The 24,507-nt window shown below is 45.2% G+C and overlaps 1 protein-coding gene across 2 annotated transcripts in view; it reads right to left on the bottom strand.

Moving 5' to 3' along the window:
- LOC308659865 (solute carrier family 35 member F3) overlaps positions 1-24,507 on the bottom strand; it is a gene marked incomplete at both ends in the record, with an annotated part of 206,359 nt that overhangs the window by 11,092 nt on the left and 170,760 nt on the right. The window contains 3 exons of one of the 2 annotated variants that reach the window (XM_081313901.1): positions 970-1,189; positions 11,475-11,799; positions 21,459-21,534. In XM_081313901.1, coding sequence (XP_081170027.1) covers positions 970-1,189; positions 11,475-11,799; positions 21,459-21,534 — 621 coding nt within the window. Of the gene's footprint in view, positions 1-969; positions 1,190-11,474; positions 11,800-21,458; positions 21,535-24,507 lie in introns of those variants that run through there. The other variant, XM_081313900.1, reaches the window with a different exon arrangement.

Below are 24,507 nucleotides of genomic sequence, written 5' to 3'. Positions count from 1 at the left end.
GTAAATAAAGATTTATTTAAAAAAAAAACAAGCCAGGGTGGCCACTTGGAAGATCTTGAAAGTAAGTTTGGAGGATTGCCTGGGTGAGAAGATTGAGAATCCTTAAATGCTGGAAACTGGGGGGGGGGGGGGAATAAGAAGAATTTAAAGCCGTGGAGAAGTGGGGGAGGGGAGCGGATTTTTTAAACTGCTCCTCTCCTGGAACTGCAGCAGCGGACAACAATGGAAGGCTGCTGCTGAATTAAGTATCTCGGCTGAGAATACCCTTGAAGTTTAAGAAAAAAAGGGAGAGTAAGTGACCTTGAATGACAGCTGCTGAACTCACTGATAAGACGTTTACAGAGTCTGGTTTTTTTTTCTTTCTTTCTTAGTTTGCGGAATGGTGGGTTGTTTCTTGTCTTTATCTCTATTCCTCTCCATCTCCATCTCCATCTCTCTCTCTCACCTATCTATCTATCTATCTATCTATCTATCTATCTATCTATCTATCTATCTATCTATCATCTATCTATCTATCTATCATCTATCTATCTATCTATCTATCTATCTATCTATCTATCTATCTATCTATCTTCTATCTACTTTTATTGACTGCCAATAAAAGTTAAGTTTTAGAAATCTCCTTAATAGAAGAAATATGGAATTAAAATCAATAAATTCAACAACAAAGTCAACAAAATAGAAACCTTAAATTTTGGTTCTAAGAGATGTCACTCTATGAAAACTGAGAGATTAAAACTATTTAAGAAAAAGATACATGTTTCAAGTCATGAAAAATGAACTTTTAAAGGAAGCCAAGGCTAATACAATGGTAATATAGCAATAATTTTAAGAACAGCTTTATAACATGAAATCAGTTTTTAATGCATAAAATTAAATGCTTTATACTGCTATAAATGTTTAAACAAAAGATCTGTACTGGTACCAATGCTGATGAGGGTAGAAAAAAAGAGTTTATTAACCACTTACCCTCACTCCCATGAATCTGTCCCTGAGAACAATCCACGAAAGCAAGAAGACAAAAGCTTTGTTGCAGCAGAACAGCACGGAAACATCCGTAGTATTTATTTTTTTTATTGCATGTAAATACAGGTAGTTTGTGAGTGTCCAAAGAACACCAAAAGGTGCTGCCTTGGTAAAAAATGCCTTCAGTGTCAAGCCGTTGTCTCCAAAAAACCGACAACACTCCCTAAAAGAAGAAAAGAACAGTAGATCCTGAGGAAGTGCATCAAGAATCTGTAGCATCTTAAAGATTGACCTGTTCTGTATCAGCTGCATTGTCAACCAGCAAATGGATAAGATTTAAAGACTGTGTGAAACCTCTAGCATGCCCTCAGTCAGGGAAACTTTTCTCGGTGTTTTTACTCTTTTAATTGTTTTGGAATTTTAGAATTGTAAACCACCCAGACTCAACTGGTTGAGTTGGATTGCTATAGAAATTGAATGAATTAATAATAAATAAAAAACGGATTGGCTAACTTTGGAACAATTGCTCTCTCTCAGACCAACCTATTAAACAGGGTGTCTTTGCAGAGTAAAATAGGAGGAGAGAATGCTGCATACATACTCCCTTGAGCTCCTGAATCAGATTATAAATCTAACCCTAATGCAGCTCTATAACTAAAATCTAAGGCCTAAATCTAAACCTAAAAGCAAGTAATAAATCTAATAAATCAGTCAAGTACATAATCAAGTACAAACAACGCCATGCATTTCAAACCTTGTTGTTTTTATTGAGCTATGCAGGGCATTTATTAACTCAAAAGTAAAGGCCAACATTTTTGAGCTTAGAGAAGATTTAAGAAGATCATGAAATTGTCTTATTTTTTTAAAAAAATTTACAAATATAATCAATTTTTTTTAAAAAAAGTATTCATCTGAGTGCTTCATCTGTTTTAGGGTAAAAACACCAAAAGCAATTAAGAAAACTCTAGGGAAGATCATCTTGTCCCATTCAGTAACAAATATATGTCCACAGACACACAATTTGACACAGCAAATTTCATTAAGAAATAATTGAAATAAGATACATAATAGTTTGTGGCAATTATTGCTAAGCACATTTGATTTGTGCTTAGAGTGTAAGCTGCCCTGAGTCTTCGGAGAAGGGCGGGATATAAATGGGATTAAAATAAATAAATAAATAAATAAATAAATAAATAAATAAATAAATAAATAAATAAATAAATAAATAAAATAAACAAGCCTTACATTGGCAGATACAAAGTTAGTTCTTATAGTTCTTTAATTCTTTTTATACCCAAAGAGGAGAAAGAACCATACAGTAGGTGTATACTAAAGTGGAAGAGAAAGACAAGGAAAGTACATGAACCTTAAAGCATTTTTGTATCTGTCCATTTTGAGAGTTTGTACTAATAAAGACAAGGAAAGGAAGAAACTGGTCCCAGTTGTAAAGGAATGCTTGTGGATGGATATACAAGATCTGATCTGATTGATTCCCATGACCAGGAAGGCTTTCAAAACCCTCCTCGGTCCACAACCTTTTACACCCTCCTTGCAACTCTTGGGAAGAGCCATTATGCATGCAGAAGCCACCCATTTTATTCCAGAGAATTCCTCTCTTTGCTGTCCCTTGTCAGGAAGGTGTGAGGGAAGTCCTGTTCCTAAGGCCTGATGGGGGAATCATTTTCTAAAGCAGCACCCCCCCCAACCTTTGGGGCACCAGACACCGGTTCTGTTATGTATGCAGGCATCTGCATAGCAACAGCCATCAGGGGGCGTGGCCTGGACATTTTCGGCGGGAAACCTAGGGCCAACCCCATTGGCTGTTAGCTTACCTGGCCAGGTATATAAGGAGGCCAGGTAGCCCTCATTCCTCAGTTCACTTCCCCTTCCAATAAAGAGCTGAACTCACACACCGGCTGGCGTCTCTCTTGCGTCGGACCCACTACACAATAGTGGCGACGAAGGTGGGATTGCTGCCGACCAAGAGCTGAAGTCACTGGGGAAACGCTCCGTGAGCTGAAGGGAAAGGCATTTTTCCTTCTTCCCCCCACGACCGCCAGCCGAACCGGCAACGCCAAGCGCCACATCCACGACCAACTGCCGCCATGGCTAGAGCCAGACAACCCCGCGAATTTGAGACCCGCCGCCCCGAAACCTGGACCCGTTACCTGGCTCACGTTGAACTGTACATGTGGTTCAATCAGATATCGGAGGACGGTGCAAAGGCGGCCGCCCTGCTCTGCCTTGGGGGACCAGCGCTGCTGGAAGTCGCCGCGAACCTGTTCCCCCAGGAGGCCATCAACACCGTCGCGTACCGAGACCTCGTGGCCAGGCTCAACGCACATTTCAGGCCCCGGCGCTCCAAGGTGGCCGCACGGTCACAATTCGAGAAAAGGGACCAGCGCCCCGACGAGACTGGCGCCGACTTCCTCGCCGCCCTACGGGAAGCTGCCGTCGCTTGCAGGTTCACAAATTTGGAGGAGCGACTACGGGACCGGCTGATTTTCAGCCTACGCGACAGGCGGTTGCAGGAGCGCCTGTTCGAAAGAGAGGAGGTCTCTCTCCAGGAAGCCGAGGACGCCATCCTAGCCCACGAAGCAGCCTGCGGGGCCGTCCAAGCCTGCCAGGGAACCCGGCCCGGCAACCAGGCAACCAGCGTCCACCAGCAAGGGGCCACAGAGGAGGACGACCTGAGCATCGACCTCCTCCAGCGGAAGTCGACACCCGACCAGCGAGCCAGACGCCCAGACAGGCCCAGGCCTCCCAGCAACACTGCCGTTCCCCAGAGGTGCGCAGGGTGTGGTGGGAACCACATGCGCAGCCTCTGCAAGTTCCGGTCCGCCACGTGCCGGGCCTGCAAGAAAACAGGCCACATAGCCGCCGTCTGCCGTAGCCGCCGCCCCCGAGAGGAGATCCACGAGCTGCAGCCGGAGGAACCGCCGTTCGAAGGTACTGGGGCCCCCACCAAAACAAAAATTGGCTATGTCGAGAGCCGGCTGGCCATTAACCATACGGGTAGCCGCCGGCTGCTCAAACCCAAAATTAGATTAACAATCCGTTTGCAAGGTGTCCCTTGCAGCATGGAGCTTGACTCCGGATGAGCAGTCTCGATTATTTCGGACGAGACCCTTAACCACATAATTAGCCGGAGCAAGCAACGGATTAAATTACGGCCTACTAAATTAACCCTGACCGATTTTCAGAATTCGCCGGTCAAGGTGAAGGGGGAGGCCACCATTTCAGTGGGGTTTAAGGGTCGCGAAGGGCACCTGGACGTTGTAGTGGTAGAGGGCCGCAGAGCCAGCCTGGTCGGGCTGGACTGGTTTGAGGCCCTGGGAATCTCAGTATCCGGGATCCATCGGATCCAGGGGGACTCCGTTGAGGCCGTTTGCCGGGAGTTCGCCGATGTCTTCGACGGGTCATTAGGCAAGTACACCGGGGCCCCCATATCGTTCAAGCTTAACTCGAACGTCTCCCCTGTTAGGGTCCGGCCGCGGCGCGTCCCGTTTGCGCTCAAACACAAAATCGAGCGCGAACTAGACAAGTTGGTGGCCCAGGGAATCTTAGAGCCTGTAGATGGAGGGGAGTGGGAAACCCCCATCGTGACCCCCCTCAAATCCAACGGGGAAATAAGGATCTGCGCCGACTATAAGTGCTCGGTGAACCGCGCCCTAAACCTGCACGCTTACCCGGTTCCCGCGGTCAGCCACGTTCTCGCTTCCCTCCAAGGCGGCGCCATTTTTGCAAGGCTCGATCTTGCACAGGTGTACCAGCAACTCACGGTCACTAGGGAAACAGCTGACATCCAAACCATAGTAACCCATAGGGGGGCGTTCCGGGTGAACAGGCTGCAGTTTGGAGTCAGCGTTGCTCCCGGCATTTTCCAGGAGGTTATGGAAAAGACACTCAAGGGCATTCCAGGAGTCTGCCCCTATTTTGATGACATCCTGATCGCAGGAGCATCAGCAGAGGAACTGGCAGGGAGGCTTAGGGAAGTGCTGGCAAGGCTGCGCACAGCTGGCCTCAAACTCAGAAAGGAAAAATGCAGCATAGGCGTTCCTTCCACAGAATTTTTGGGGTTCAGAGTAGACGCCAGGGGAATCCACCCCACAGAATCCAAGGTGAGGGCCATCAAACTAGCACCCACACCCAAGAACAAAGCAGAGCTTCAGGCATTCCTGGGTCTGCTGAATTTCTACCATACATTCCTCCCACACAAGGCAGCCATCGCTGAACCGCTCCACAGGCTGCTAGACAAACAGGCAACATGGGCCTGGACGGCCACCCATGATCAGAGCTTCAAGGCCCTGAAGGCATTGCTGTCGGACAAGTCCACAGTAACCCATTTCATCGAGTCCAAGCCCATTTGTATCGCCTGCGATGCATCCCCTTATGTGGGCACTGTCCTAAGCCACCTTGAGCCCAACGGGGCACAAGTCCCCATAGCATACTATTCTAGGACACTGTCTGGAGCAGAAAGAAACTACGCCCAAATAGACAAAGAAGCCCTGGCAATCGTGGCAGGAATCAAGAAATTCCACGATTACTTATATGGCAGGGAGTTCACTGTTTTCACAGACCACAAACCACTCCTGGGCCTGTTCACCACAGACAGGCAAACCCCCCAGATTCTGTCCCCCAGGATGCTCCGGTGGTCCATCTTCCTTGCAGCATACAATTGCAAGCTGGTACACAAGCCAGGGAAGGAGATGGGCCACGCAGACGGTCTAAGTAGGCTCCCCCTAGACACACACGACCCAGACCCAGCACCAGCCACACAGATCCTAGCCCTGCAGGAACTACCCGAGTGCCCAGTTCTTGCCAAGGACATTGCCAGCCACACAGCCACAGACAACATCATGGGCAGGGTGCACTCATGGGTTTGCACAGGGTGGCAGGACAAATCCCCAGGACCAGAGTTTCAGGCCTATTTCATTAGACGTGATGAAATCTCCACACACAAAGGGTGCCTCCTTTGGGGTAGCAGGGTCATCATTCCACCCGCACTATGCGCCAGGGTATTGGACTTCTTACACGAAGGGCACCCGGGGGTGGTCAGGATGAAGGCACTGGCTAGGAGCTACCTCTGGTGGCCCGGGTTGGACAAGGAGGTTGAGGATCGGGTCAAGGCCTGTTATACGTGCCAGAGATCCAGGCCAGAAGTGCCACATGCACCAGTACACCGGTGGGAGGCCACACACACGCCATGGTCCCACATTCACATTGACTATGCGGGGCCATTCCAGGGTCAACTATTTTTAGTAGTGGTGGACAGTCACTCCAAGTGGTTAGAGGTAGTCCCTGTCCCCAACATGACCTCGGGGAGGACAATCCAGGTGCTCAGAGCTCTCTTTGCCACACACGGCCTCCCCGACGTAATTGTGTCTGATAATGGGCCTCAGTTTACTGCTGCTGATTTCCAGGCGTTCTTGAAGGCGAACTGGATTAGGCACGCCACCTCTGCGCCTTTCCATCCATCTACCAACGGGCAGGCCGAACGGATGGTAAGGACGACCAAAGACGCACTCCGGCGCATCATCAGCGGGGACTGGCACCACAGACTGGCCAAATTTTTACTAGCCCAACACACAACACCATGCGTGGCTACCGGCAAGAGCCCAGCAGAACTGCGATGGGGACGGCGCCTCATCACCAAGCTGGACCGCCTACACCCAGACCGGGTAGCAGCCGAAACCGGTAGGGCAACATCACCATCATCACCATCACCACCAGCATCACTACCATCACCATTGCCATCATCACCCACACACAGGGTCCTCAACCTGGGGGACCTGGTCTGGGCAAGGAACTATGGGGCTGGACATCCTTGGGTTCCGGGGACAGTGGTCGGAAAAACAAGACCCCTTTCGTACATTGTAGGGGTGGAGGGGGACAGACGCATAAGGCGACACATCGATCAGCTCAGAGGAAGAGTCCCTGAGCACGTCACACACGCCCCTGAACTCAACGCACACGATCAACAGGAGGACCACACTCCAGGAGGGGTCAACCCAGCTGAGGACGTCACAGGGCAGGGACCAGAGGAGGAGGACTTCCTGATGCCGGCTCCTTGCAGCCCTGCACAAAGGCCTCAGGAACCCACGGTCAAAGCCCAGGGGCCAAGCACACCCAGACGATCCACCCGTCCACGCAGGACACCAGCCTACCTGTCGGACTATGTGTGCAAGTGACCCTCACACAAGGACACCACTGTTTTTTTATATATATATACTCATAGTTATAGTAGTTGCATGTTGTTGTTGTTATGTGGGTCTTCTCTAAGGGGGGAGGGGTGTTATGTATGCAGGCATCTGCATAGCAACAGCCATCAGGGGGCGTGGCCTGGACAGTTTCGGCGGGAAACCTAGGGCCAACCCCATTGGCTGTTAGCTTACCTGGCCAGGTATATAAGGAGGCCAGGTAGCCCTCATTCCTCAGTTCACTTCCCCTTCCAATAAAGAGCTGAACTCACACACCGGCTGGCATCTCTCTTGCGTCGGACCCACTACACAATAGGTTCCATGGACCGGTTCCATGGAGAGAGGTTTTTCCATGGAGCAGAGGGGGTGTAGTTTTGTGTGCTGCCTGCATACTGCAGATGGGGTTTGCTTATTTGCATAGCCCAGTTGCTGGCATGTTGCATACCGGTGCTGGTCCATGGATCAGGTGCTGGGGACCCCTGTGCTAAAGTATAGATAGTATAGATAGTATAGATAGATAGTATAGATCGCTTTTCCAGAATAACTAAGGATCTTATATTTCAATTACATACAAGCAATCCTCATGTAGAGACTACCCTCATTTAGTGATTGTTCGCAGTTACAATGGTAATGAAAAATAAAGTTTACAACCAATCCTCACATTTATGACCTTCGCAGCTCTATAAAGCAAAGGAAAGCTGAGTTTCAGTTTCACTTAATGACCACTTCACTTAATGTCCAAGTTGCTGATTCCAACTGTGGTCACTAAAGGAGGGCTTACCTATATAGCAAAATCAGATTCCTACAGAAAAACTGAAGAGACAAAAGTCAAAAAGGAGAAAGAATGAACAACTGCTTTCTGGAGAAATTATTTCAGTGAGGATCTCACTGAATCTCTTGATCACTGGATCTCACAAGATCTCACTTGCACAAATCTAAGTCCTTAAGATAATGAAGTAACAAAATCTGTACTGCAAGTACCTTCGCTGATCTCAGTTTGCTATCCAGATTCACTAGATTTGGGCTGGGCTTCAACTGTATAACACTTTAACCTTTGTTATGGCTTGATTTGCAGCCAGCCTCCTAAAAGGGAGGCCAAAGTCCAAAAGATACAGACAGAGTAGAAAAAAGCTGTCCACTCTTGTAAAGCCCCACCTTTCTTGCTTCGGTTCTTGACATTTCTCTGCCAGCTACTGGGATGGTCAGCAAGCACCTTCTCTGTAAATCAGCTACATCTTTCTAAATATTTCAGTGTGTAAATCTTTTGAAAGGGAACTTCACCACATTTATTACAACAGTAAATTTTCCTTACGGAAGGTGAGAATGCAATTTACAACATGAGTGCCTTCAAATAAAAAGGCCAATTGGCTGGTATTTGTTGCTCTCTTTTTCCATTTTATGATATTAATTATTGAATCAGTCCGGGAAAAATAGAACCACAAATCCCATGTTAGAACACATTACTAGCGTAATACCCCCCAAAATTAACAAAACATCCAATTAGTTTAACTGCATATTATGCTGCCTTTTTAAAAATATCATCTTAAGTGAATGCAAATGAATAAAGCAAATATTAAAGGCCTGCCAGATGACCATGCTTACAAATAAGAAATTATACCTATATGTAATATTCATTTATATATATAAATGAATCCGTGGTATTCTGGTATTCTTCTGAGAAAGGTATCTTATCCTTTAGCACAAACCCATGTAAGGCTGCCATTTTTAAAAAATAGTAAATGACAGTACACAATTTCTGAAAATATTTAAGTGTATATCAAAGCAGATAAAATATTGAAAGCTACACTATATTCTGGTGGACCTAGGATTTGCAAGCAAGGAAATCCTTTTCCTGATGTTGACAAAATATGCTAACATTTTTAATCATTGCCCATGTTGGACAAGGCAGCTGGAAGCTGAAGATCAGTAACAGTTGAATGACCATAAATTGCTTGGTGCTGTATGTTCAGGCAAAAGTTGAGCTGTATTATATGTACATTTTTGGATTTGAATGCTGTAGGGCAGGGGTGTCAAACTCAATTTCATTGAGGGCCGCATCAGCATTACGGTTGCCCTCAGGGGGCCGGGTGGGTATGGCCTGGGTGGGCGTGGCCTACTGGGTGGGCGTGGCTAGAGTGCGTATGGCCTACTGGGTGGGCATGGCCAGCTCTACAACGTTCGCATCAAGGGTGCCTATGGGGGCTTGGGCAGGAGTGGGGCAGATCTGAGGGTCTCTGGCAGGAGGAGGGTCTCTGGGCCAGGGCCAAGGCAGTGGGGGCCGTTCCCTCACTGTTTCCAGGATGGCTTCGCGGGCCACATGAAACCACTTCGCGGGCCGGATCCAGCCCCTGGGCCTTGTGTTTGACATGTCTGCTGTAGGGTATTTTTCCTTGGTGCCATGTAAAAACCCATCCTTTCAGACACATTAATTCAAATTCACATATCTTTTAAACATTTTACTTCATTTTCTTGGGAGCTGTCTCTTCTGTAGTGGCTTGAATCATTAGACAAAAAGCAATTGAATAAGGACAAAAACAGAGATTATGATTTCAAAACTTTCAAAATGTTGATATTTTGAGAGCACTCCTACTTTGCCTGCATAAGTCTGATCAGGTTTAGAAGAAACCTTTGACATCCATCTAAGTTGTTGATAACTTCTGGTTAGCCATGACCCACAATCTGAGAACCCCTACATTAACCCCTAAGTTTGGAATGAAGATTCAGCAAGAAAAGATACAGCAGAACCACTGTTTTTTAGCTTCAATCTACTGTTTTCTAAAATTTACCCACCTTAATAGGACTCCAGTACAAATCCTATAAGAACCAATTCCACAATTCTTTGAATAAAACATTGTCCAGAGCAATATTTCTCAATGGATGTGATGAGAATAAAATATATAAGCAACTTTAAGGGGAGGAATGTTCCTAAATACAAGTGTCCAATGTTTAGATAGAGCCCAGAAACAAGTACTCATCTACTGCTTTTTTCTGATCAACCCAAGATGCTGCGAGCGTTTTAGTGTAGTCATGTTTCATGTGTCTTTATGATAAGCCTTACCATAGAGGGTTCATATTAATTTGAAAATTGAATCTCGTCATATTGTGGAAGGGATTTCCCCCCCCCCATTGTTACCTGTATATTATATGCCATTTAATGGTTAATTCCACCACCACTGCCTTTTTCTTCAAGTTCTGCATTTGACCTTGCTTACTTTAATTCAATATAAAACATCTGCCAATGGAGGTGAACAGCCTTCCAAGCACCTTGTAAATTATCTAGACAAGTCCCTCATTTGTGGATAGAAATATGTAGTAGGACCAATAAAAACACATTCTTGTCGCCACATTTTCATTTTATAGAGTGTATCAACTCTATAGATGTACTATAAAGGTAAAGGTAAAGGTTCCCCCGCACATGCGTGCTAGTCATTTCCGACTCTAGGGGCCGGTGCTCATCTCCATTTCAAAGCCGAAGAGCCAGCACTTGTCCGAGGACGTCTCCGTGGTCATGTGGCTGGCATGACTAGATGCCAAAGGCGCACGGAACGCTGTTACCTTCCCACCGTAGTGGTCCCTATTTTTCTACTTGCATTTTTACGTGCTTTTGAACTGCTAGGTTGGCAGAAGCTGGGACAAGTAACAGGCGCTCACTCTGTTATGCGGCACTTGGGATTTGACCCGCCAAACTGCCGACCATTTGATTGACAAGCTCAGCGTCCTAACCCACTGAGCCACCGCGTCCCTTGGATGTACTATAAAGAGTATCTAAATTGCATATAATCCAGGTTTAGCTTAAACACAAAGGTACGTAAAAAGGGAAAGGTCTTAAAACAGGTCCTCAAGAGGAAAATTATAACAGGACACCCACCATTGTGAATTAAATAACATATTTCTACTAAAATTAAATGACTATCTCTAAATGGGCATTTGGTAAAGTAACTACATGTGACTCTTCTGATGTTTATGACAATTAGAGGAAAGATATTTTATCTTATATCTTATCTTTTGCCATAAAGAAAAAGACAGTTAAATTATTTATTATTATTTTAATTAGTTCAGTTACAAATGAACAACAGCAACAAAAAGCATAAGAGAGGATGTAGATGTTCATTTAGAGAGATTTCATTTATTTTTAATAGAAATGTGTAAGATAAATTCTGCCTTCTCTACAATGTCCTTATCTTCCTTCTATTCCCTTCAATATTTGGGCCAATAATTTACAGTCTTTTTTTTTAACCAAATAGCTTAATGAAACATCTAAGAAGAGAATAAATGACAACACAGCAAAATATGACAACTCTCTCTTACCCGTATCTTTGTTGGGGAGATTGTTTTTCAGCTGATTTACAAACATGTCCAATGTAATACAAAGGAAAGAATAAAAAGTTCCAGTTTGTTGCAAACCACGTCAAAGTGAAGGGTGCATCAAATTTCTTAAAGGTCAGTTTTGCTAACTGGGTTGAACCTGACCAGGAAGAGCAGACACCAAGTACCACCACTACGCCCCAGAAGATTTTCTTAAGCTGGATCACGGAGCATGTTTGGCAACATGGGCTCCCTCTTCCACCAGCTTCCATCCCAGCTTGTGTCTGAGCTTCTGCTGGTGTTGTGCAATCATGGGAACGCTCATCCCCTGAGAAAAAACAAATGAAAGAGGTTAGACTCAATGATGTATATTCTGCACCCTTTTATTTTCAAAGCAGCAAGCCTGAAACTGCATCACATGTGAATCTCAGCTTTAAATTTATAATTTAAAGGAAAATATTTGAGAATGCTTATGCAATAGAATAATACCAAGGGACTTTACTGAACTTTATTAACTCAGATTTTGTTTTCTTATGTACAACTAAATATTCATGGGCTCAGGTCTCAAGCCCAATGCCATGCTTCTTAAAAATCTGTTATATTCCAGTCACAAGAATGAGCACACTGCATACAAACAGTTAAAACAATAATAAAACAATTAAAATTAAAAAGTTGGGAAAGGGGCTTCAGGGTGCTAACCAGTCCCATGGCTGTGTGCTCCTCTGTGGGCCACAAGAAGTTGGCAGAGCCAGGTCTTTAGGTATTTCTGAAAGGCAGGAAAGAGGGGCAGGCGGAGAAGAAAAAAATGACATCTTGGAGTAACTCCAAACAACTCAGCTAGGTCATTCAGATTAATTCAGGTTGTCCCAAAAGTGTTTTTTTTCAAGAGGCAACTGGACTTTCTTGCTTTTCTTTAAAGATGTTTTGCTTCTCATCCATGAAGCTTCTTCAGCTCTGACTGGATGGTGAGGAATGGAAGAATTTATATTTCTTGCAAACAGCTGGTCATCTGCATTCTTTTAGAGAGTTGTTGAGGCCACTTGGAGGTTTATCTGTGTCCACAGAGTCACCTGAGTAGTGCAAATGGGTGCAGAGCCTTCTTGGAATTGCTTAAATGACTGTGTTGTAGACTGGAGATGGATGATGCCAGATCCCTTCCCCTCTTTTGAGAGAGGGCTGTATAATTTTGACATAGATGGCTTCTTTGACCTCCTTCAACCCAGTGGTGCTCTGTCCAAAATGTGGACTTTGCTGGCTTCAAAAGAGTGGCCTTTGTCTTTTAAATGCAGATGGACTGACTGCTGAATCTTGTCCTGATGTGTTTGTTCTCCTATGTGCCATGTGTTTATGAAGTGGTTGTTTTGTTTCCCCCAGTGAGACATGTGCAGATCTGTACATTGGAGAAACAAAACAACCACTTCATAAAGATGAATAATGTAAGCTTTGTTTACTTACATTGACTCAGAATCTTATGCCCAGGATCTATTGGGCAGTGTATGGTCTAAGCAACAGATTTCATGATGTTTTACCAGTAACTATGAACCTTGGTTGCCTCTCTGTCATTGTCTTACCCTATTTCCTTGAACCTGTGCTATGCTGGACTCTGGACTGAACACTGTAGCTTCTGTACTGTGCCTGCCCATCAAGTAAGACCTTGTTCTCCATCTTTCCCAAAACAGATGCGCATCTGCATTGCTGGCTCTCTGCCTGCTTATTTAATTGGCTGAAATACTCCTCCTCAGTTAACAGTTTATAACTAATCCTAATGTGTTTGCTCAGCTTCGAATAGGACATTTTTAACATTAGGTAGTCAAATTCCTCAAATAATTATAAGCAGATGCAATATGATATGTAGTACTGATAATATCACAAACAGTGGCTTAAATATCCCAAATAAAATGCTGCGGGGGACAGTGCCGAGGAGTTTAGTCAACATCTGTCGGACAAAATCGCTCGGATTCGGACCGGTTTGGACTCCGACTGGGCAGAGTCTGACGATCAGGACATGGGCGGTCTTGTTGATGTTATCTGGGAGGAGTTCGATCCTGTGACTCCCGAAGACGTGGACAGAATCCTGGGGAAGATGAGCTCCACTACGTGTTTATTGGACCCGTGCCCCTCCTGGCTGGTTTATGCGGCTCGGGATGGGACACAAGGCTGGCTCCAGGCGGTGATAACTGCTTCCTTGAGTGAGGGTAGTTTTCCCGCCGACTTGAAGGAGGCGGTGGTGAGACCTCTCCTCAAGAAGCCTGCCTTGGACCCAGCTGTATTAAACAACTTCCGTCCAGTCTCCAACCTTCGCTTTCTTGCGAAGGTTGTTGAGAGCATGGTGGTGCATCAGCTCCCTTTGTTCATGGAGGAAGCTGACTATCTGGACCCATACCAATCGGGTTTCAAGCCCGGGCACAGCACGGAGACGGCATTGGTCGCTCTGGTGAATGATCTCTGGAGGGCTCGGGACAGGGGTTGTTCCTCTGTCCTAGTCCTATTAGACCTCTCAGCGGCTTTTGATACCATCGACCACGGTATCTTGCTGCGGCGTCTCAGGGGATTGGGAGTGGGAGGCACGGTCCTTCAGTGGTTCTCCTCCTACCTCCTGGGACGTTTGCAGTCGGTGTTGGCAGGGGGACAGAGGTCGACCTCGAGGCCTCTCGTTTGTGGAGTTCCTCAGGGGTCGGCCCTCTCGCCTCTCCTGTTCAACATCTATATGAAGCCTCTGGGTGAGATCATTCGTGGTTTTGGAGTTGGTTATCATCAGTACGCTGATGATACCCAGCTTTTCATTTCAACCCCAAACCACCCCAGTGATGCCCTCGATGTGATGTCCTGTTGCCTGGAGGCGGTCCGTGTCTGGATGGGGAGGAACAGGCTTCGGCTCAACCCTGACAAGACTGAGTGGCTGTACGTGCCGGCATCTTGGGAAATTCAGATTATTCCATCTCTTACTATGGGGGGTAAGTTATTACCCCCCGTAGATAGGGCTCGCAACTTGGGGGTCCTCCTAGATTCACAGCTCTCCTTAGAAGATCATATAGGAGCTGTGAGTAGGGGGGCCTTCGCCCAGGTTCGCCTGGTGCGCCAGTTGCGGCCCTATCTAGACCGGGATGCCCTGCGTACAGTCACTCATGCGCTCGTGACCTCTCGGTTAGACTACTGCAATGCTCTCTACATGGGGCTGCCCTTGAGGACCACTCGGAGGCTCCAACTGGTGCAGAATGCAGCCGCGCGAGTTGTGTTGGGGGGTCTCCCGATACTCCCATGTTACACCTTTGCTCCGTGAGCTGCATTGGCTTCCAGTTGCCTTCCGGGTGAGATTCAAGGTGCTGGTAATGACCTATAAAGCCCTACATGGCATGGGTCCGGATTACCTAAGGGAGCACCTGCGGCCGGCGTCAACTTCCCTCCGCCCAGTGCGCTCCCACAGAGAGGGCCTCCTCAGGGTGCCACTGGTCAGAGAATGCTGATTGATGGCCCCCAGGGGGAGGGCGTTCTCTCTGGGCACGCCAGATCTTTGGAACTGTTTACCGGTTGAGCTCCGGATGGCTCCTGACCTGCGCTCCTTCCGACATGATCTAAAAACTTATTTATTTGAACAAGCCGGCCTGGCCTGATAGGTTTGGGGTTTTAATTACTGTTTTAATTAATTTATTGTATTCGGGCACAATTGTTTAATTTGTTTTTAACTTTTGTATTTTGTATTGGTATTTATTGCCCTGTACACCGCCCTGAGTCCTTCGGGAGAAGGGCGGTATACAAATTAAATTAAATAAAAATAAATAAATAAATAATCTAAAATGAACAGATTTATGACTCAAAGAGACTAAGATGGAACACAGTTACAAAAAATGGGTTTGCACAAAATGCATTAGACATCATACACCAAAGTTATTAGATACAATTACTAGAAATAACCAGGTGCAACCCTAGAAAATAAAGCACAAACTCCAGACAGTGCATCCTAACATTGATCCATCTTACTCTTGGATGTTTATTGTGTTTATTGAACACTTCTCATTGATTTCCAATTTTTAATCAGAAGCTTAGGAGCAATTCATCCTAATTCCTTTATCTACATCAATAGCACTAGCACTAATACTTAGACTTATATACCACCCCATATTGCTTTACATCACTTTCTGGGCGGTTTACAATGTTTTGTATATTGCGGCCAATCTGGACCCTCATTTTACCAACCTCAGAAGGATGGAAGGCTGAGTAAACCTTGAGCTGGTCAGGATCGAATTCCAGGCTGTGGGCAGAGATAGCTTGCAATACTGCACTGTAACCACAGCACCACTGGGGCTTCTTGGTCTTAATTATGAGCTCCCTCTATGTGCTATATTCTTTAGATGAACTAACTTAGCTCTATTTATCATGAATCAAGGTGGTTTATTTTTCCAAAGATCTGGAGAATACCCTTGTGCTTTTCAGTGTTGGGCTTATCTCTGTTCACTTCTGGAGGTCTCTGGGACCTCAATTCAAGACTTCTCTCCCTTCCATTCTTCCTTTTCCAGCAATCTTGGATCTCCCCCAATCTCTTTCAGAAATAGTAAAGCTGGGAAAACTTTTGATTCTGTTCAAGAAGAGCCTCTATTTCCCCTTTCCTTTCTTGAGACTAGGTTTCCAAAGTGACATAAGTTTTGTTCTCGCTTGCCAAAAGGGATGTGCTGAGAACCATCCAACAGTATATGTGTTACCAGGCATAATCTACTAAGAAAGCAAAGGCGTTGCTTTCTGAAAGTGTGAGGACAGCTACTTTCAGTTGCCTGCGTGCAAAGGATTGTGGAGTGTAACCATAATGTACTTTTATTTAAATCTCTATTTTTAAAAGTAATTATTTCTTATAGTATTAGAATCTTTAAATTGCTCTAACAAAGAATTTTTACTTCTGTTCAATCATATCTGATTCTTGGAGACTGCCTGAACAAGTTCCTACAGTTTTCTTGGCAAGGTTTTTTAGAAGTGGTTTGTCATTGCCTCCTTCTTACGGCTGAAACAAAGTCACACCAGCAGGTAACAGCATAACAGAATTGGAAGGGACCTTGAAGGCCCTTCTAATCCAACCCCCTGCTCAAGCAGGAAACCCTATACCCTTTCAGACAAATGGTTGTCCAATCTCTTCTTAAAAACCTCCAGTGTTGGCGCACCCACAACTTCTGGAGGCAAGTCATTCCATTGATTGTTCTAACTCTCTTTAGTTCTAGGTTGCTTCTTTCCTTGATTAGTTTCCATCCATTACTTCTTGTTTTGTCTTCAGGGTGCTTTGGAGAATAAGTTGACTCCCTCTTCTTTGTGGCAACCCCTTAGATATTGGAACACTGCTATCATGTCCCCTCTTGTCCTTTTCTTCATTAAACTGGATTCCTGTAACCATTCTTCATGTTTTACAGCTTCCAGGGCTCTTCTCCGCACTCTTTCTAAGTGATTGGCCCAGGGTCGCCCAGCCGGCTTTGTTCCTAAGGCAGAACTAGAACTCACAGTCACAGGTTTCTAGCTTGATGCCTTAATCACTACACCCAATTGGCTCTCAGCAAAGTATATATCTCAACAAAAATATTCCCAATAAAGATATTGCCCTATTATAAATCACAGAGCTTTTCTGAGGGCAAACTCTATAGCATTTTATATATGCAAGCTCGATAAAAACTTCAGAGACACAAATTTTGTTGTTAAGTGGACAGTGAAGCTGATTATTCAAATTACCCATTAATTTGCAAGTGAAAAATGCTTTTCAAAGACCCTAAAGAATAGATAGCCCAAAGAAGAAGTTTGGTAATCAGCTGAATCTACAGGATTAAAAGAAATTATGCTTGACACAGACAATATTTACTTTATACAACACATATTTTCATTTTACTATCATTACAGCAAATGATTAAGTGTACAAGATATTGAAGAACAGGACTATCGACTCATGTGCCTGAAAATTTTTTTGTTCATTTTCATGTTGTATTAAAAGAACCTGGAGTTGTCTGCCTTAAAGCAGGGAGATAAATATATCTATAATTAAATTGCAGCCCTTTCTGTGGAGGGAAGGTATGGTGCCCATCATTCGTGCTCTTGTTACTTTGAGGCTGGGTTACTGCAATATGTTAGGGCTCTCTTTGATGTCTATCTGGAAACTTCAGATGGTGCAGAATGTGATAGTCTGCATACTGACAAGTACGGGCTGTTTCAGCAGCTTTGCTCCTGTATATTGCTGGTACTGGACAGGATGCCCCATGAATTTCTGAACTCAATCAAAGTGTTGACTTATAAAGCCCTACGTGGCTTGGGACCATGTTTCCTATGGGCCATATTCTCCAAATCCAGTCAGCCCATCATCCTGTGAGATGAACCTGGAAATGATATTTTAGGCTCTCTCTATTCGGGAATTTAAAGAGGTAAGGTTGGAAGGCCCATCATCCCTATGATATATTCTACTTGTGAGGTCTACTTCTGGAAATTAAAGTGATGAAGACCGTTATTCATGGCTTTACTTGCTTTTTTCCTGTTAATTTTTAACATTTTTAATCTTTTCATAATACCTGTTTTTTGAGTCGAATGTTTTAGGATAGTTATCATTTTTAGGTGAGCTACTTGGAGTCTAAAGAGTCAAGTGCAACTCCGGGGTTGTCACAGTTGGCCAACTTAAAAATTTAAAACATAAATATAAAAGTATAAATATTATGTGTAAAATAAATGAATTATAATGTAAACAAAACAAAGAAAAAGTATTTCAAATCCTATTAGAAGATAATTGCCAAAATAGAAGATAGATTCATTTTTAATGATTATGGGATCTGGCAATGGATGTTAATAACAAGGCAGAAAAGAATTAAAACAGGCACAGATAAATTTTTGGCTTTCCAGATGTTGTTGGATTTGAAATCTGTGCATGTCTTATGAATTATATGAATTATAGTCCAATTTGGGGGTGGGGGAATGCAGTCAAACCACACCTGATTTACATTTTAGAGAATTATATTACTTGTCTTTAGTCAGTATCTCTATAGCTTTATCCCTCACTACACACTTTTAATTCAAAGTAAAGTCCATTTAATTTAATAGAAAGGCTTATTTCATAAACCTTTTTCAGATTTTTTAATTTCCTTCTGAGGCAGCATAGGGATCCTTAGGAACATCAAGTATTTCTTGAAGAATAGTATGTTGATGCTATTAGTTTTGTTTTATTCTATAACATATAGTCACCTTTAAGTGGGGTGAGGTATAACTTTAATAAATAATAATAGTAATATAGCTTTTATAATAACAAAACACACAGAAAATACTGAGAAAAACAACTGTGTTCTATAGAACATATTCATTTATATGCAGTGCAGCAATGTCCTATTTAACTGTATCATAGACAATGCGTACCTGGATGTTCCATTACAGACAAGAGAATTTTAAAAGTGTTTCCAAAAGATAGTGTAAAATGTATTTTGAAGAATCCAAGACAGAGTACATTGGAAACATTATTTATCCTGGATCTGAAGTGAATATTTCATCCTTGGCTAGTTTCATTCTGGCAACAAACACAGGACAAAATAAAAAGAGTTCTAAAAAGCTATATTACGTGGGCCTAATCCTTGCAGGAGCCACAAAAACCATCCAAATATTAACAAAGTCTGCTTTGCCAGGTTTTCCCCAAATAGTCAGGGTACCTAATGGAGATAGAAATTAGATTTGCATAATAATATTTATATACATGAGATGCAGTTATACATTCTAATTCCCAGTGATTATGGAAAACCCCATCTCTAAAAGCAGCAGTTGCATACCAGACTGCAGAAAATTCTTATCTTTTATGAACAAGATTAAAGCATATGAAAAGGTGTCGTAAGGCTCAGATGCATAATGCAAATCAATGGAAAACATTTGACAGTCCCCATATCGCTAGTGCAAATAAAAATGACTTCATGAAGACAAAGGGAAGAACAACCAGTTGAAGTTGTTAACTTTTTGTCACATCTTCCTGCAAAAGCCATTCCACAATTTATGTTTGGCTTGGGCCAATTAATAAATAAGAAAGCAAGTGACAAGAATGCCTTGTAGTGCTAATCATTCCATACATATATTCAAATTCACCTTCTCACGCGTGGTTCTTCTGTATCCCACCCCCCACCGCAATAAAACACATATACAATCTGAAATGACACAAGAGGTGGAGGATGAAGTGGTGGCTATTATACATTCGATAGTATATATTTGCTTGATGAACCTAAATGATCACCCCTGGAAACAAGTGGAATCCTTCCAGAATAGCATAATTCTGTATAGTTCCATGTAGCAACAGAGATGGTTCAAAGCAGTAGATTCCTTCCCCAACCTAGCGCCCTCCAAATTACTCATGCTGGCTGACATTTGAGAGTTGTCCTGTAAATCTAGAAGGCAGCAGCACAACATATCTCTAAGTAAAATCAGCCCAGGGCGAAGCATCGCTTTTTCTACTTTTAATCCAAAGTCTTTCCTCTTCTGTTTTCCCTCATTTCTAGATGTCCAGCAAACACCACTGCTATTGATTTTCAAACGCATTTATTTTCCCTCCCATTATGCCTTCTTTGTTCAACAACTGGGTTTTTTTCCCCTCACCTTGCCTTTTTCATAGCCATCCTATTCCCCCCCCACCTCCCCCCCCCCCCGGCAAGTTGTTTCTACCAACCACAAGTTGCAAAGTTCTTATTCTTTGTAATCCAGCACCACAACACCACAGCCTTCCTCGTCCCCATCCAACTCTCTCTCTCTCTCTCTCTCTCTCTCTCTCTCTCTCTCTCTCTCTCTCTCTCTCTCTCTCTCTCTCTCTCTCTCTCTCTCTCTCTCTCTCTCTCTCTCTCTCTCTCTCTCTCTCTCTCTCTCTCTCTCTCTCTCTCTCTCTCTCTCTCTCTCTCTCTCTCTCTCTCTCTCTCTCTCTCCCTCCGCCGGGCTGCTCCCCGGGCTGCCGGCTGCCTTTGGGGCATTCGGTTCAATCCAGTCGTTCCTCGAGTTCTCCCCCAAAGGCTGCTGCAGCCCAGCTTGATTTCCCGCCACCCTCCTCTAGGGCAAGGGCCGGCGGCGGTTGACCGTCCGAAGCGCCGCGAGTCTGGGCTGCCTCGGGTGGGCGGCCCGCCTCGGGTCCCGTCGACCGGGCAACGACCTCAGCGGGTCTTCCCAGAGCGCGTCGGTCCACATCCCCTCTTGAAGACGGCAGCGAGAGTTGGCGGGCCCCGAAGTTTTTTTCCCAGAAGTCTTCCTCCTCCCCTCCCAAGAGCGAGAGCGGGAGACGGGGCCCACGGGGGGGGGGGCGAGAGAGAAGAGGCATCTCCCTGAGGAATGCAGACTTCTTCCCCGAGAGGCGCTTCCAAGTGGACACCCGCCAAATTACCTCATCCCTCTCCCCCCCACAGCCCAATGCGGAGCCTTTCCCCGTCTTCCAAGCGAGCTGCCCTCCTCTAATGCGCCAGGTTCGCGCCACCCGTCTCCAGCTTGTTTATCCCAGAGAAGCCCCCGCGCTTGAAGAGAAGAACTTACGGCGGCGGGCCGGAGGGCGAAGGGCGGCCGGCTCGCTCACCTCCCTCCAGAGAGAGCGGGGCGAGCCAGACCAACCCCAGGAAAGGTGACTTTCACCTCCCCGGGACAGCCGAAGCCGCATTGGCGAAAGCTTCCCTTAAAGGGAACCAAGTCAAGCATGCCCTCATTGCCCCCCCCTCCCCACACCTCCTCCTCCTCCTTCGCCAAGAGGAGAAGTGGGGATGGCGGGGGGGGGGGAAACTGCAGCAGGCAGCCCAGCAGCTCATCCGTCTTCCCCGGGGCAGCCTCTCTTTTCTTATACCACGCCCGCCCGGGGAACCAGAGCAGGTGCAGCCGGGTCTTCTCTCTCTCCCAAAGCGCTCCGAGCTTGCTTTCGCCGCCGCCGCCGCCGCGGCGGGCCGCTCCCTTGCCGCTTGGCGACGGCAGCGGCTTTGCCGCCTCCCCAGAGGCGAAGGCAGAGCTTTCCGTCCCGAAAAACCCTGCCCGCTGGCGCGTTACCTTCCACTTTGGTGAGAGTAAGAACCGGGCTGTTGCAGGCGCTAAGAGGGGCTACCCTGGCCGAGTGTTTCTTCATGGTGAGCCCTTCTGCCAGTAAGAGCCCTTCCGCTGATCGCCTACATCCTGAAGCCGGTGGCGGCTGAGCGCTGGGCTCCCCTTCCCCGTTAAGAGACACCGGCCCGCCTTGCCGGCTGCCAGCCTCCTTCTCTCGCTCGCCCGCCCGCCTTCCGCTGCCCCTGCAGCTGTTCGCCGCCTCCTCGCCCGCACGCGCTCCCTCTGCTGCAAACAAAACGTCACGAGCCAATCCACGCCCCTTCGCCGGCGGCTGGCATCCTGGGGTCTTCCGTGGGAGCGAGGAAGCCCTCAAACCCCCCCCCCCCCCACACACACACTTTGACGGAGATGCCCGCCAGGGCTGGCAACCCACTTCCCCGCCGGACCAGAAAGAGAAGGCTGGGCTCTAAAAAGCCGTGGGGGGAGAGGGGTGGGGGCCCCCGCGAAGCTGAGATTTCGCCTCATCTGTCAACTCAGGAAGCTTTACGTTTCACAAGATCTCTGCAGTATATGAGTCATATTCGCTAAAGGTTATCCCGAAGGCAGGGATTGGCAAACTGCATTTTGAGGGCATATATCTATATCTATATCTATCTATATATCTCTATCTCTATCTCTATCTCTATCTCTATCTCTATCTCTATCTCTATCTCTATCTCTATCTCTATCTCTATCTCTATCTCTATATCTATATCTATACATACATACATACATACATACATACATACATACATACATACATATATATATATATATATATAAATGTTATCCCTTTCTATCTCTATCTCTATCTCTATCTCTATCTCTATCTCTATCTCTATACATACATACATACATACATACATACATACATACATACATATATATATATATAAATGTTATCCCTTTTGGTGTTTTTTTTTTTGCTTTGTTCTACTTCTAAAAATCATATAGCCATAGTACTGGAAAGAGCCAAGTGCTGACTCATACTCAATTCATAATCAACTCCTGTTCCCCCTTTTTTTTCTTTGCAATATTGTTATCAAGGCAGGTAACCCCCCCCCACACACACACACAATTTCTGTGGCTCTGGTTCATTTTCCAAGCGAAGACCTTTGTGTTTGTCCCTCTTAAATTTAAGGGTGGTGTTTTCATAGCATTTGTTTAATGTAGGAAGATGTTTCTGGATTTCACAGCTGCCTTCCAGGATATTTGTTCTCTCACTTGTATCTGCTGAAAACCCTGTCTCAAATTCTGTTGAAAACTCAAATCATTAATAAAATGCTGATACATGTAAGACCCAGGACTCAACCATCCAGAACTTTCAGAATTCCTTCCTCCAATCTGATGAGGAATCATAGATGAACCCTTGTGTTTTTTTATTCTACCTTTGATTCTACTTACGTCTCAGCCAATCCAACCCACATTTAACCACTAGCTAATAAGGAGGCCATGGGGAATTGTCAAATGCTTTGCTGAAATTAAAACATATTAGATCCAAAAATGAGACAAGTTTGGCAATCAAGAGGCACTCTGGTGAGAGGGAAGACTAACCATGGACTCCTCCTCAAATCCTCCTACATTAGGCATGAACATGTTCCTGGTAACTGTTTTTGTGTGACGTGGCCTCATAAGTCTACAAATAAGGTGGCTTAAAATCATCCATAGCTGTTCCAGGCTTTAAGCAGAGTTTTTGCACTCTTTCCAACTTGCCTCTACGCAATCTGACATGCTTCGCTGACGATAATGGTTAACAATGCGGCCAGGGGCTTGGATCTGCTTGGCTCCAATTGGCCACTTGAGGCTGCTGTAGGGTTGCCTCCCACTCATTCAATCATTGTGCATACCTCCCATAGCTATTTTGCTTTGGGGTGCAGGAGGAATCATGCTTCTGCAAGGTGGCAGCACTCCTTTGAGGTAGCCTTGAGGAAGCTTTGAGAGAGCTCTGATTCTGCTTAAATCAGGAAAGAGAGCTGGATTCTACTAGCTGCGTCTTGCTGTAGGTTCTGTACTAGCAAGCATATTTCAGATTTTCCATTGGTTGCGAACAAACCATTTTTGGGTTACTTACTTTTTATTACGATGGAGAGGACACCCTTTTGCCTCTTCTTGCACAACTTGAGTTGCTGCTGATCACAGCCACTTGCTGCCAATCCCTAGTTTAGCATGAAACTCATTATCAGTCACTCCCTCCTACTTCACCCTATGCTCTGCTTCCATGCTTACAACCCAACAGGTAGGGATATAAAGTAATGTGAAAGAGAACACCTCCAGTGCTCCCCAGAATCCACGCTACAATCTATTAGCTAGTTGGGCTATTTATGAACACCAAACTAGCTCTTTTTTGAAAGGACATTAAATTCACGTAAAAAAAAAGTCTAGCTGACAGGGTGATATCTATTACAGGGTAGAGTAGGAGGGAGTTTTATTGATGCACTGAAGGCGCACTACATGGCTTCACCCCATGCAGCCTCCTCTGAGCTATTTCTGAATACGGGAAATAGTTTTCAGAATTAACCCAGCAGACAGTTCACAGGCATGGTGCCCCTCTACACCCGCAAGTTGCTATTTTAGACTACTTGACAAGTGGCCAAACCCATCATTTAAAATACTCTATCACCTATGTTTTTCAAACTATCCCACTACACCTTAAAGAGAACAATTGATGATTGGTTTTCCTGGCAGCAGGCAGGACCAAAAATGAAGCCAGGAGAATGCACTTCCCTTGTCTTGCATTAAAACTGAATATTTGACGGTCTCATTATGGATGCAGAATAGGGACTGGCAATTGGACTAGCAGATTTGCCATGCTTTTCTGTGGCTCCAGAACAGATGGGCTGCATATTTATGCTGATGTCTGGCTACACCCTGTGAATTTTTGCTTCTTATTCTGAAGTTGTCAGGAAAAAAAAACCCTTTCTGCTGTTCTTGGAATTCTTTTTACTAAGTTTTAGAAGTCTCTTAGCTCATTCTGAACTTTATCTTTCCTAAAACCAGCCCTGCAGGTCCATGCTAT

Source organism: Vipera berus (genome assembly GCF_964194415.1).
Source record: "Vipera berus genome assembly, chromosome: 1".
Taxonomy (NCBI): Eukaryota; Metazoa; Chordata; class Lepidosauria; order Squamata; family Viperidae; genus Vipera; species Vipera berus.
Note: the sequence above shows the minus strand (reverse complement) of the source record. Positions and strands in the feature narration are given on the sequence as shown.